The sequence below is a fragment of the Chanodichthys erythropterus genome, chromosome 1 (genome assembly GCF_024489055.1).
Source record: "Chanodichthys erythropterus isolate Z2021 chromosome 1, ASM2448905v1, whole genome shotgun sequence".
Classification (NCBI taxonomy): domain Eukaryota; kingdom Metazoa; phylum Chordata; class Actinopteri; order Cypriniformes; family Xenocyprididae; genus Chanodichthys; species Chanodichthys erythropterus.
Genome location: NC_090221.1, coordinates 25,856,658 through 25,870,186, shown reverse-complemented (window position 1 = coordinate 25,870,186; position 13,529 = coordinate 25,856,658). Strand labels below are relative to the sequence as shown.

Genomic DNA, 13,529 nt, shown 5'->3' with positions numbered 1-13,529 from the left:
AAAGTTCAAGATTAGTTTGTGCAAACTGGTTTTTCTGGCTTATGAAGGTGGATTGGTTTTTAGCGGGGTTCATTGCTATGGAAACTTGCACTACACGGCTAACCTGCTCCGGAGCAGGTTTTATTCAGAGTTAGAGATCACAAACCCAAACTCGACCAATCAGCTGTGAGTAAAGTGACATGTATCTGATGCAATAAAGCCACTCCCCCTGTATCTCTCGCTCCAAATTAAATCAGTTTACAGTGAACACATTTTAGAGACAAAATTTCTTAACATTTGCTGTTAATTATTCATTATATTTATATTAAATAAATTAAAATTATGAATAATTCATGACATATTCATATAATTAGGCCTATTATATTAAAGGAGCCATAGAATTTCAAATTGAATTTACCTTGGCATAGTTGAATAATAAAAGTACATGAAAATGACGTACAGTGAGTCTCAAACACCACTCCTTCATATGTAAATCTCGTGCGTGCATTAGACAAGCCAGTATTAATGTCTGGAGCTGCACAGCAGAATAATCAGAAGTTCTGCAGGTATTGTGAAGCATGCAAGCAATGACAATAGTGAAAATGGCAGATGGATCGATAATAGCTGTTCATGATACATGATATTTAGTGATATTTGTAAATTGTCTTTCTAAATGTTTTGTTTAGCATGTTGTCAATGAACTGTTAAATGTGGTTAAAGTTAACAATGTTTCTTACTGTATTCACAGAGACCTGATGTTACGTTACTGGTGTGTAGAAACACGCACAACTAGGAGAATACGATCAAAGTCCAACTTAACTAGATAATCCAAAGTAGCATACAGGGAACACAGGAGATAAACACACACTAGCATACAACAATTACCGACAAAGACAAGAGTGCAGGGTGAGTGGTAATATTAGAAGTAATATAACAAGTCCTAATGAGTGCTGATGATGATCGTCTTCAGGTGCGTGTGATGGAGATGACGTGCAGGTGCAGGGCAGAGGGGATGCTGGGAAGTGTAGTGCAGGAACCGGTGGTTGTAACAGTACCGCCCCCTCCGGCAAGGCGCGTCCTCGCGCCGTAAAGGAACATCCAAGGGGGCAGGCCGGAGGGGGTTCAGGAGGTGGACGGTGAGGCTGGAGGATGAGTCTGATGGAGGCCCAGTCCCCAACCAGGATGCTGTACATCGGCGGCGGTGCTGATGAAGGGAGGAGCCATGGCGGTGAAGGCATCAGCACCACCTTGGGGACGAACGAAGGCGGCTGCGGCGATGGAGGAGGAACCCACGGCGCAGATGGACGACAGATGGAGCGGCTCGATGACGACGACCCAGGCGACCGCAACGGAGCCACAGCGATGACCATCCGAGGAGGATGCAGGGATCCTGAGGGCTGAGGTGTAGCTGGAGCGACCGAGGGCGGAGACGGAGCCTGAGGGAGGGCGGAGCTAGCTGGAGCAGTAGGGGTGGAGGGCCGGAGAGTAACGGACGGCCCGTAAGTCCGTTGCATAGGCGGTGTGACGTCCGACCCAGGTGCAGTTGACGGTCCGAGGCAGCTCCGCGAAGCCGATGGCTCGAAGGTCCCAGCAGACGACGAGGGAGGGAGGAGCGTAGGCGAAGGAGTCAGGTCGATGGGTTGAGGAAGAGAGACGGGAACAGATGTTGGAGGCGGAGCCACGGGAACTTCATGCCTCGGAGGAGATGGCTCACAGTGGTCCCGCGGTGTCACCACGTCACTGAGAGGAGGTGATGGTGGTGTAGCGGGACTGATGGGAGACAGCTCGGGAAGAACAGCGGACTTGGTTGGGGTCAGGGAAGGCGGCAGAGATGGAGATTCCAGTAGAGGATGAGGCAGTAGAGGTGGCAGAGAGAGGCTGGTAGGAATCAATAAGTCCAGTAGAGAGTTTTCAAACAGCGGAGAAGTAGTATTGTAGTCGGTGGACTCACTCTCAGTGACGGGCGGGTGGGCGGGGCTTTTCTCCAGCTCGACGTCCTCAACACCTACTCCCTCGACGCTGACAGGGACCCCTGACTCGAACTTCTCAGTTGGAAATACCTCAGGCTCCGGAGTGATGTCAGGCTCGGTCGCTCCTCCTGGCGTGGGCTCTGACGTCATGGTGGGGTCGTCGTTTCCACCGGCGGTGGGTCTCTGGTTGGGAACTGGGTACGGAGGGGTTCCGGATCGGGGCCGCTTGAACTCCACGCATTTAAGCATGGCTTCCCTCCAGTTCAAGCCGGTGGTATCAGGCAGCACACAAGGTCCATTGTAGCTCGCCCCGATCCGGTATAACTTCCTCAATTCCTCATCCTCCAGCTGACTGTTGACGGCAAAAAGGAAAAAACGTGAAGAAAAAACAAAAAAGTCAGGGCTCTCCTGAGCCAAGGCGATGAATTTAGCCCATTCATCCATTTAGGGCGGTCGGTAATTCTGTTACGTTACTGGTGTGTAGAAACACGCACGACTAGGAGAATACGATCAAAGTCCAACTTTACTAGATAATCCAAAGTAGCATACAGGGAACACAGGAGATAAACACACACTAGCATACAACAATTACCGACAAAGACAAGAGTGCAGGGTGAGTGGTAATATACAAGTCCTAATGAGTGCTGATGATGATCGTCTTCAGGTGTGTGTGATGGAGATGACGTGCAGGTGCAGGGCAGAGGGGATGCTGGGAAGTGTAGTGCAGGAACCGGTGGTTGTAACACCTGAGCCATGTCGTTATTTTAATTTTTAACCCGAAAACACTTGTAGTCTGTAAACGCATCTGCATTCTTTATAAATCTCTCCGACAGTTTAGCTTCAGCCACGCAGCATTATCATACTCATTCAGAATCAAATACATCCACAATATGCCATACTTGATCTGATAGGCTGCATCACGAACAATTTGTAAAGATCCATTTTGAGAGTTATATTGTGAACTTCAGTATTGTTTATGCAATGTTTAGTGCAGTCACGAGCTTGGGGGCGGGGAGCACGAGCATTTAAAGGTGTACACACTCCACATCAGAGCATTTTTAATCCCACCCCAAAATAGGCAGTTAAAACATGGAATAATAAAAAATCTATGGGGTATTTTGAGCTTCACAGACACATTCTAGGGACACCAGAGACTTATATTACATCTTGTGAAATAGTGTTCTAGGGCACCTTTAATTGACAATATTGAACTTTGCTAATATAAGTACCTTTGCTAAAATATATATAATACATGCATAGCCTAATATATAAAGCTTTTAAACAGATTAGGCTTACATGTATTCTTTTGAGCTCTTTGTGAAACTATATTTAATTATTTGGTCTATTTGTTTGATTCACATGCATTGATATAGTCAGATATTTTCTTTCAGCTGCCTTTTCAAACTTTCACTGCATCAGTGTTTATTCCTGCTTTGTAAATGCGTTTAATTTCACATTTTTCATACGGATCTCTTATTCTTCGGAAGAGACATGAATTGCGCAGCTCTCTCGCGAGAAGTGAATCAAATTGAGGTTCTCCTTGTTCCATGTGATTGGCTGTTTGCCACACGTGTCACATTTTCAGGTGCACGTGCTTTGCAAAATCTGGATTAAACCTGAGTTGACAGAGAAAGTTTATACCGAGCGTTGTGCAACAGCTGAACCTGATCTAAACCAGATTGGATATAACCCCCCCCCCCCCCATCTGAGTGCTGTCCCCCCCAAAAAATATAATTAAAAACCACGCTAAGTATTGTAAATAAATTATATAAACTTAAAATAATTATGTAAGTAGTAAAGCAATACAAATGCAAACGGGCGTTTTAAGTTTAGAAACATTCTGAGTCACCCCTCCCTTGCCTCAGTGGTTTGGTCCACCGCGCATGTCATACTTGTCTGTGTGTAGATTCTGTAGAAGTCTGCTGGCGCCAGCGGGAGAGAACAGTTCTACAGACAGATGTTGAGAGGAGTTCCAGTAAGTTGGCTGTCAAGGCCATTTTATTCAAAAACATCGGATGAAGTGATTATTTTCTCTTTAATGCTGACGGTGCTGAGTAATTAGTCATAACAACAACAAAAAAAGATGATAACTGATGATTTTTTTTTTCTGTGAGTCCGCTATTTTTGCGATTATAATGTTACCTAGCTTGTTTGGTAGCTTGTTTACCATAGCTTGTTGGATACTAAGTCACCCCCAAGTCACCCCCATATATATATATATATATATATATATATATATATATATATATATATATATATATATTTGACTAAATTGGCCAAAACATTCTTATTCAAAAAATTTTTTAATGTGTGTATATATTATATTATATATATATATATATATATATATATATTATATATATATATATATATACACACATTAATATATATACACACATTAAAAAAATTTTTGAATAAGAATGTTTTGGCCAATTTTGTCAATTTTCATTGAACCAAACAGAAACAATGAGCATAATGGCAGTCTCCATGCTACACTAATAATAGTAAGTTTTCTTCTGTGTAACATTACATATATTCTTTATAAGTAAAATTTTGGCTGTATTATTTGTGTCCCCTTCAAAAATTGCTTTTAAGAAATTTTATGTTTACTGCCCCCCCTACTGTCAGATGAAATTTACGCCCCTGTCTGAAACTCAGAGTTTGTTCATCTAGCTTCATGCAACAGGCCACTGTGCTATAAAATACACAAACAAACAAACAATAAACAAAACAAAAAAACAATAAAGAAATACTTTAAAACAAACAATGACTCTTTTATATATACCCTACTTTAAGAAATGTGTCCACTGAATTTCATACTTGTACACTATATTGCCAAAAGTATTGGGACACCCCTCCAAATCATTGAATTCAGGTGTTCCAATCACTTCCATGGCCACAGGTATATAAAATCAAGCACCTAGGCATGCAGACTGCTTCTACAAAAATTTGTGAAAATTTGTGGTCGCTCTCAGGAGCTCAGTGAATTCAAATGTGGTACCGTGACAGGTTACCACTAGTGCATTAAGTCTATTCATGAAATTTCCTCACTATTAAATATTCCACAGTCAACTCTTAGTGGTATTATAACAAAGTGGAAGCAATTGGGAGCAACAGCAACTCAGCCACAAAGTGGTAGGCCACGTAAAATCACAGAGCAGGGACAGCGCATGCCGAGGTGCACAGAAGTCGCCAACTTTCTGTAGAGTCAATAGCTACAAATCTCCAAATTTCATATGGCCTTCAGATTAGCTCAAGAACAGTGTGTAGAGAGTTTCATGGAATAGGTTTCCATGGCTGAGCAGCTGCATCCAAGCCTTACATCACCAAGTGTGATGCAAAGCGTGGGATGTAGTGGTGTAAAGCACGCCGCCACTGAACTCTAGAGCAGTGGAGATGTGTTCTCTGGAGTGACAAATCATGCTTATCTGTCTGGCAATGCGATGGACGAGTCTGGGTTTGATGGTTGCCAGGAGAACGGTACTTGCCTGACTGCATTGGGCCAAGTGTAATATTTGGTGGAGGGGGGGATTATGGTGTGGGGTTGTTTTTCAAGGGTTGGGCTTGGCCCCTTAGTTCCAGTGAAAGGAACTCTTAATGCTTCAGCATACCAAGACATTTTGGACAATTTCATGCTCCCAACTTTGGGAGGATTCCTGTTCCAACATGACTGCGCACCAGTGCATAAAGCAAGGTCCATAAAGACATGGATAAGCGAGTTTGGTGTGGAGGAACTTGACTGGCCTGCACAGAGTCCTGACCTCAACCCGATAGAAAACCTTTTGGATGAATTGAAGCAGAGACTGCGAGCCAGGCCTTCTTGCCAACATCACTGCCTGACCTCACAAATGTGCTTCTAGAAGAATGGTGACAAATTCCCATAAACACAATCCTAAACCTTGTGGAAAACCTTCCCAGAAGAGTTGAAGCTGTTATAGCTGCAAAGGGTGGGCCAACTCCATATTAAACCCTACGGATTAAGAATGGGATGTCATTAAAGTTCATGTAAAGGCAGGCGTCCCAAAACTTTTGGCAATGTAGTGTATGTGAACTGACGAGAACTCTAACGAGACATGGTCGGCTGCTTTATATGATAAACTTTTTAATTTAAACGTTTATTCACATAAATGTGAGAATAAATCATTATTTTTCCAAATGTGCACACTTTTGGACTAAGAGCCGTAAATAAAGCTGTTCAGTGATGCTATGTGAACACAAATAAACCAGGGCAGATGTGCCTGAATTCATATGCGTGTTGATATTCTATTCAAAATATTTAAAAAAAATTACAGATAGATTATTTTGCACTCCTGAAATAAATTAAGAAATTAATGTCACTACAACCAAGTTTTATCATAAACAGTGGTCAAATATCAAAGCTGGAGTCTTTAATCTTTCTAATGATACTCAGTTTGTCCCAAACAAGTAAGAGTGTAATGTTTTAACAGTGAATGTTTAACAACAATAATCTGGGGCCATCAGCAATCTTTGTACTTAAAGGGGTTAAACTATTATTTGTTTCAATTCTCAATTTAAGGTCATTTTAGAGTTTTGGCATAAGACTGTCCCGGCAACAAAGTTATAAAACTTACCTTTACACAGAAAAAGTATGAGATTTTTCACACTAAAATCATTTTAACACCCACTGTTTATGTATTGTGTCCATACTTTTGAAACTGTGAGTATTTCAATGTTAATGGATTGATTCCATTCACTTCCTTTCTAAGTGCCTCAAATGCTTTGGTTAAATTGAAATGAATTTGGTAGATTTAGCTCACAAGTGTTGTCGACTGAGAATAACTTGTATATTTTATTGACAGATTCTTCACTGATAATGCACATTTTCTGTTGTCACGTTTTAGAGAATTCTGTGTTAATACTGTGTATGTATTTAAAAAATAAGTGCACACTTAATTATCATCTTGCTCTTTAGACATGAGTCGTTCAATGAGCTTGCATATAAAAATCTACCACTAAATTGACCACTAAATATCAGAAATGGTCTGAAATTAAATGTTCAATAAAAAAAGGCTTACTCTAACCACGCTGAAATCAAGTTTGGTCTCTTGAGCACACTGTAGGATGAGCTGGAAGCAGCTCTTGCTCTGATTGGTCATGCCGTTTTCATAGTAGCGTTCCAGGATCCGCTGTTGCTCGGCAGTAAATACAGATCGCAAGTTCATCTGTAACATGAAAGGACGTTATAATAAAAAAAATGACCAAACATTACTGCACAGTATTAGCAATAAGACAACAGTATCAAGAATATCCTACTGCAATAAGAAAAGCCACATTAAATATACTACTGAGTGTCACAAATCAAATCTCAGAAATCTTATTTTAATTGAATGTTTAAATTGTAATATCTGGGTTGGCAGATAAATGTTATACTGACAGTTTCCCATGAGTAGAGTTTGCTCCAATTCTGTCCCATTAAGGCAGGAACACACCAAGCCGACGGTCGGCCGTTGGGCACTTTTTGTTCGTCGGCTGACTAAGTTTTCTCAGTGTGTTCCGCACCATCGGCTGAAGTTGGTCCTCGACGGCTTTTTTCGGCTGATTCGACATGATGAATCGGCGTCGGAGCTCGTCCGTCCGTCGGGCCATCTGATCATTCCAATTGGCTGTTCAGCTACTGCCACCTGCTGGTTCGGAAAGGCATTTCATCTTACGCAGGCGCAGAACGGACGTGCTACTTGGCATTGGCTGTCAAGCGTCGGTTTGGTGTGTTAGGCCAACTTTGGACACAGACGCTGCCGACATGAGCCAACCCTGCAGTCTGCTTTTGTCGCCACTAGTTTGTCGGCATCGACTTGGTGTGTTCCTGCCTTTAGTCTCATGTTAACTTAAAATCATGTTGAATGTTTTGTGGCTATACTTTTGAAAGTTTCTGGGTTTCCATCAAACTATTTTTGCATTTTTTGAATGTTTCACCCACAGCTGTGTATGGGGAAAATCAGGTATTTCAGTTCTCATTATGTGAGCTATTTCACTCACTCTCCACAGTCTTCTGGCAGTAATTAATTACACTATTTATAACTGCTTCAGTACAACAAATAACCAAAGCAAGAAGGTCATTCAGCTGCCTCATGACACACAATTGAGACATGCTTCATAACATTACTTGATGGAAACGTGTGAAGTTTTGCATTCTGATTGTTCAAACATTCATTTAAAAAATGTGAAACAGATCCAAGAGTCAAAATTCTATTAGCTCGTAATGCGTTAGATGCCGTTGAGCTTAAAGGTGCCCTAGAATTAAAAAGTGAATTTATCTTGGCATAGTTAAATAACAAGAGTTCAGTACATGGAAATGAAATACAGTGAGTCTCAAACGCCGTTGTTTCCTCCTTCTTATATAAATCTCATTTGTTTAAAAGACCTCAGAGGAACAGGCGGATCTCAACATAACACTGACTGTTACGTAACTGCCCCAAACTGCTCCAAACTAGGCAGTTAAAAAAATTAATAAAAAAAAAATTATGGGGTATTTTGAGCTGAAACTTCACAGACACATTCAGGGGACACCTTAGACTTATATTACATCTTTTAAAAAGACGTTCTACGGCACCTTTAATGTGTTGAACCTTGAACAGTCCTTTAGGTGTGTAGTTCAACTTATGGTTAAACCGGGTGTGCCCCATACGTCCTGAAAAGTGAAGCTGCGGGCTCTTTGATCGCCCCCTGGAGGCTCGATGCAGTACAGGTCATAAACCCCGCCCTCTCAATGCAGACGAATGAGACTTAAGTCAAAACATAAAAATAAATTATGCTTCAAATAAAATTTTCCGAAAGATGGTTTTGGTCATTTAAGGTAGTTTTTATCACGCTGATTTATATTCAATTGTTTGTTTTTGTGATAAGTTTGATTTTAGCTAGCTATTTGGTGCTATAGAAATGGGGCGTGTCATCGTGATTCACAGTTGATTGACAGCTTCTCTGAGGACTGTCGGGGAGATTCAAGATATATAACTAATTATTAATTTTCAATTTCTGTGTTATTTCACAGTGACAAAATGAGTTATTCAGCAGTAAACTGTACTAACTGACCTACAGGATCTGACGGATATCTGAGCTTTTCTCGGTAACGTTAAATGTGGGCTTCATAAGCTAATTAATAAACGTTATTAATTAAGATAACACACCTAACATTAGCCATGACGGGAAAAAAAGCAGGTGATCGTTATCTGGCAGTTACTTTAATAGCCTACTCTAATTAATTATAGAGCACTGTCTACAGCAATCGATCTCCTGTAACGTTAGTTTAACCCTTTATTTAAAATGGCAGGACCGTTTCTGACATTTTAGAGTTGTTTCTAGTGGCATATTATATTGAGTTTATCTACTGAATTTGCTGTTTCAAAAATATTGTTGCTCTAGAAACAGAATAGCCTATTATTTTATAGGTAGAATTTTAAATTGTGTATAATTTATATAGCCTATTTAAAATGCATCAATGATGACACAGTCGTCTGGGCGGAAGTTTGATACTGCGACTCCGCCTCCGGGCTCCACTGACAATTCTGTCTGTGCATGCCCAGGCTCCAAACTTTTCTTTTTTTTTTACGTTTTTGCATAACGTGTCAGTGCCCATCGGCGTCCGTTTTGGCTTCAGTTCAATACAATGGAAAGTAGCAGCGTTGCGTCGTCCATCTTTTTTTTACAGTCTATGGGTTAAACAGTTAAATTTTATGTCCCAATAAAATCCCAAAAATCCCAATATATGTGTAATAAATCCATTGCTTTGGTTAGGTCTACTGTAATGTATTTCACTCCACAGCACAATGCTGTATGCGGTGTGATGTGAATCCCTTTAGAGCACATCTCTAATGCATATGTACTTATAGGATACTCACAGTGTGAATGCTCCTCTTTTCCAGCCATTTTTCCATCCCTCTGGTGGATGTGCAGAGAGACCCCAGAATCCGGTTGAGCTACAATTAATCTCAACATACAGCAGAGACACACTGTCGTGTGCACATCTATTCACACCAGCTTTCAGCCATTGCAACACTATTAACTGCTCTTACGAGACTTCTCAGCGAGCAAAGGAAGCTGTATTTGGGAAGATGATATAAACAAACACACTCCTGCACTCTCCAGGTCTGGACCCCTCAGATCTGAAAAAGACCATATGCAAAGGTTGTTCTTCAAACTAGCCATTATTGATATTATTATTATTATTATTATTATATCCAATCTTTTAGGTTCGAGCTCATTCACAGATATGCCTGAGCTCTGATTCAAAACAATAGAAAAAAACACTTTATATAAAATGTCTTTAACTACTAGATACAGTACTAACATTTTAATTAATCATTAGATACAAAGCATTTATTGTGTACATTTTACTTATATTTTAAAAATACCTGCATGTCTGTAATCAATTTCTGTAATTACATCTATTATTACACTGTTGACCCTTCCCTTACCCCTTAAAGGTGCACTATGTAATATTTCCTGTCTGCTAAAGGTCGCTAGAGATGTATACAAAACAAAGGCGTAGCTTGATAATGCCAAGTAGTGTTGTCAAAAGTACCGACTTCGGTACCTAGTCGGTACTGAAATTTAAAAAATGTGACGCTTTGAGCGCTGTTGAGTGAATTCGTAAACATCTGATTAGCCGTTGTTTTCACGGCTCATCGGATATGTCTGTGATAGGCTTCAATGATCAATGCTGTAAAAACGTTGTAAATAATCATCAATTAATCTTTTCACTAAGGACAAACGGGAGCGTTTGAAAGCAGGTGTCTATCGCGGATCGGTCCACTGTTAAGACACCTGCTTTCAATCGCTCGCGCTCCCACTTTCAAAACGCTTTCAAATTCAAACACTTCCGTGTGCTTTCACATGCTCCCACGCGTTGATCATTGTAGCCAATCACAGGCATATCCGATGAGCACGTCAACACAATGGCCAATCAGAGATGTTTACGAATCCGCTCAACAACACTCAAAGCATCACGTTTTTAAAATTTCAGTACCGATAGGTACCGAAGTCGGTACTTTTGACAACACTAATGCCAAGTTTAAGCGCGGAATCTTGGGACATGTGGTCTTCATCTCAACGGTAGGTGGAAAAGAATTGGGATAGGACTCAGGAACAAATCATGTTTATGGTTGCGATTATTAACATTACTGTAGTATGAAGCAGAGCAGGACAGAGTGTTGTGGGAGCTGAACGAGGCCACTGGACCAATTACGCAAAATACACACCACGAGCAGCGGAACTTTTATTATGTCACAGTCGCCTGCGCCGCTTCCGCTTTTCCGGTCATGAGTATGAGGTAACACAGCTCTGTTTATTGTATCAGATACATTTGAGAGTGTTGAAAATGATTAAGGTTACTCTGTGCGTTCGCTCGGTGGCTGCTGTGGGCTACTTGTTGCACACTTCAGTAAGCTAGATCCATTATAGAATATCATACGAAATGCTGGATGGCTTGTGTTGATAAATGGCATGTAATTAATTTTAAAAGGTATTGTATGATGGAAAAAAATTCTGTATTACTGTTACTAAAAATAAAGCTGCATCTGATTATGCTATGTCGCAAAAAAATCAAGAAAATTAGATTTAAACAATAAGACTAAACGTGTTGAGCTATATAACAATAATTAGTTTTATGTCTATAAATATATCAAAACAGTTTTTCCATTGTCCATTAAAACATGCAATATATTAAAGCGTCTTTGGTGTTTCCATGGTTTCTACAAAATAAAACCGGACACCGAGGGTAACGCGGGTATGACGTGATTGACAGGCGACTCCTCACATGTCCCGGAGCCTTGGTTAAAATCACAATTTTCTCATGATTTACAAATAATTGCAAACATTTGGCATGTTGTAAGTACTCAAGTGAACAAAATATATAACACTGGCCTATTGGTTTTTGTATATTTTACTGCAAAATTCTTACATATTGCACCTTTAACCCACCCTGAAACCTAAACATACTACCAAACCTGTCCCAAACCTTACTTGTATCCACCTCAAAAGCAGCACTTGTGTTTTGCAATACAACATCAACACAATAAGTACACTGTACCTAAGAATTAATTTTTTGACATAAGACGCCTAATATAAAGTGGGACCAAAAACATTGTTTACTATTTCAGTCCAACCACATTACCCGAGAAAAGTTCTTCATCTGCTTCATCTGAGAATACAATCACTATAATAGTTCCTGCCAAATCATAGCTACTACATATTGCGATAATAAAACTGTTAGTATTATCATTCAAAATACAATGACAGAAAGATTATGACAGCTTGTTAAGACTGTGTGAAAGAGACGTGACTTTCATCACAACGTAAATGTAGTGAAATCTAGATTTCGTCCAAGAAAATAGACTACCGTTTCCTTTAATTATTAACACTATGTTAATTAAAACCATAATGCTGTGTGTGCATCAGCGTAGTCATGACCATTGTTTGTTGTGATGTGCGGCGGTGCTGATGCGGTTTAGCTGCAGTGCTAAAGTCTCTCCATCCCGCGCCATTACAAACACACTCATCAACATCTAGCATGTCATTGCTGCTCGGACAGTTAACGTTAATGGTAAACAAACCGTTTATTTGATTTATCTTTTGAATGTCTGTAATGTTCAGAAAATGTATGTCAATCGCCGATGTTTCATTTGTGAGTTTTAAATAATATCATACAATTAATTTGCGCTCGTGCATGAAATCATGATAATAACATCTCAAACAGAGCTAAAATGGGCATACGACCCCACCGCGGCTCATCTCGGGGATAAAATGTTGGACGTTGGGGTAACAAATGAAATAAAATGCGCAACTAAACTGAAGTAATGTGGTTAAAAAAAAAAAAAGAAAAGAAAGAAAAAAAGATTCAGACAAATTCCTGACGCGCGCTAGTGCGCGAGAGAGGCCCAGGAGGCCACGCGCGAGCCAAATCTTCCACTCGAAACTTTTTTTATTATTATTATTATTTTGCATTGCTCAGACAGCGATGCTGGCATGAATGTATGACACTGGCTATTTGGAATGAGAACCGTGATGTCACCACAACCTTACAATATTGTTAAGCATGTTAAAAGAGATACCTTTTGTAGAGAAATCAACAGCCCCCTCGAATTCAGCAGATTTCTTTACGAATCCCCTGGCTAGACAATGAAATCAAAACGTCCGATCATCAATTCTAATCATGATCGTGACGTCGGAGATGACACGAGCCAATAGAGATGCAGAATCGTCGTTATGACACGATCAACCCCGCCCACCACTGTTAGGTGAGGGTGGGAGGTTTCAAAAGAAAGACCACTGATGCTGATTACAAGTTACAAGTCAGAGGCGAAAATACATATTACACCAGGTTACATATTCTGTAATAAAAATAAAAAAAATAAAAAAAATAAATATATATATATTTATATGTACATATATATATACATATATATATATATATGTATGTATATATATATATATATATACACATACATATATATGTATATATATATATATATATACATATACATATATATGTATATATATATATATATACATATACATACATATATACATACATATATATATACACATATATATATATATATATAC

The 13,529-nt window shown here is 39.8% G+C and overlaps 1 protein-coding gene across 7 annotated transcripts in view; it reads right to left on the bottom strand.

The window, feature by feature from the left end:
* hdx (highly divergent homeobox) overlaps nucleotides 1-13,056 on the bottom strand; it is an 84,832-nt gene extending 71,776 nt beyond the window's left edge. For all 7 annotated transcript variants that reach the window (XM_067382424.1, XM_067382434.1, XM_067382440.1 and 4 more), the window contains exons 1-3: nucleotides 13,016-13,056; nucleotides 9,806-10,069; nucleotides 6,986-7,132 (exon numbers count right to left, since the gene is read on the bottom strand). In XM_067382424.1, the coding sequence (XP_067238525.1) occupies nucleotides 6,986-7,132; nucleotides 9,806-9,841 (183 nt within the window). In that variant the 5' untranslated portion in view covers nucleotides 9,842-10,069; nucleotides 13,016-13,056. The remainder of the gene's footprint in view (nucleotides 1-6,985; nucleotides 7,133-9,805; nucleotides 10,070-13,015) is intronic.
* Nucleotides 13,057-13,529: the final 473 nt, after the last annotated feature.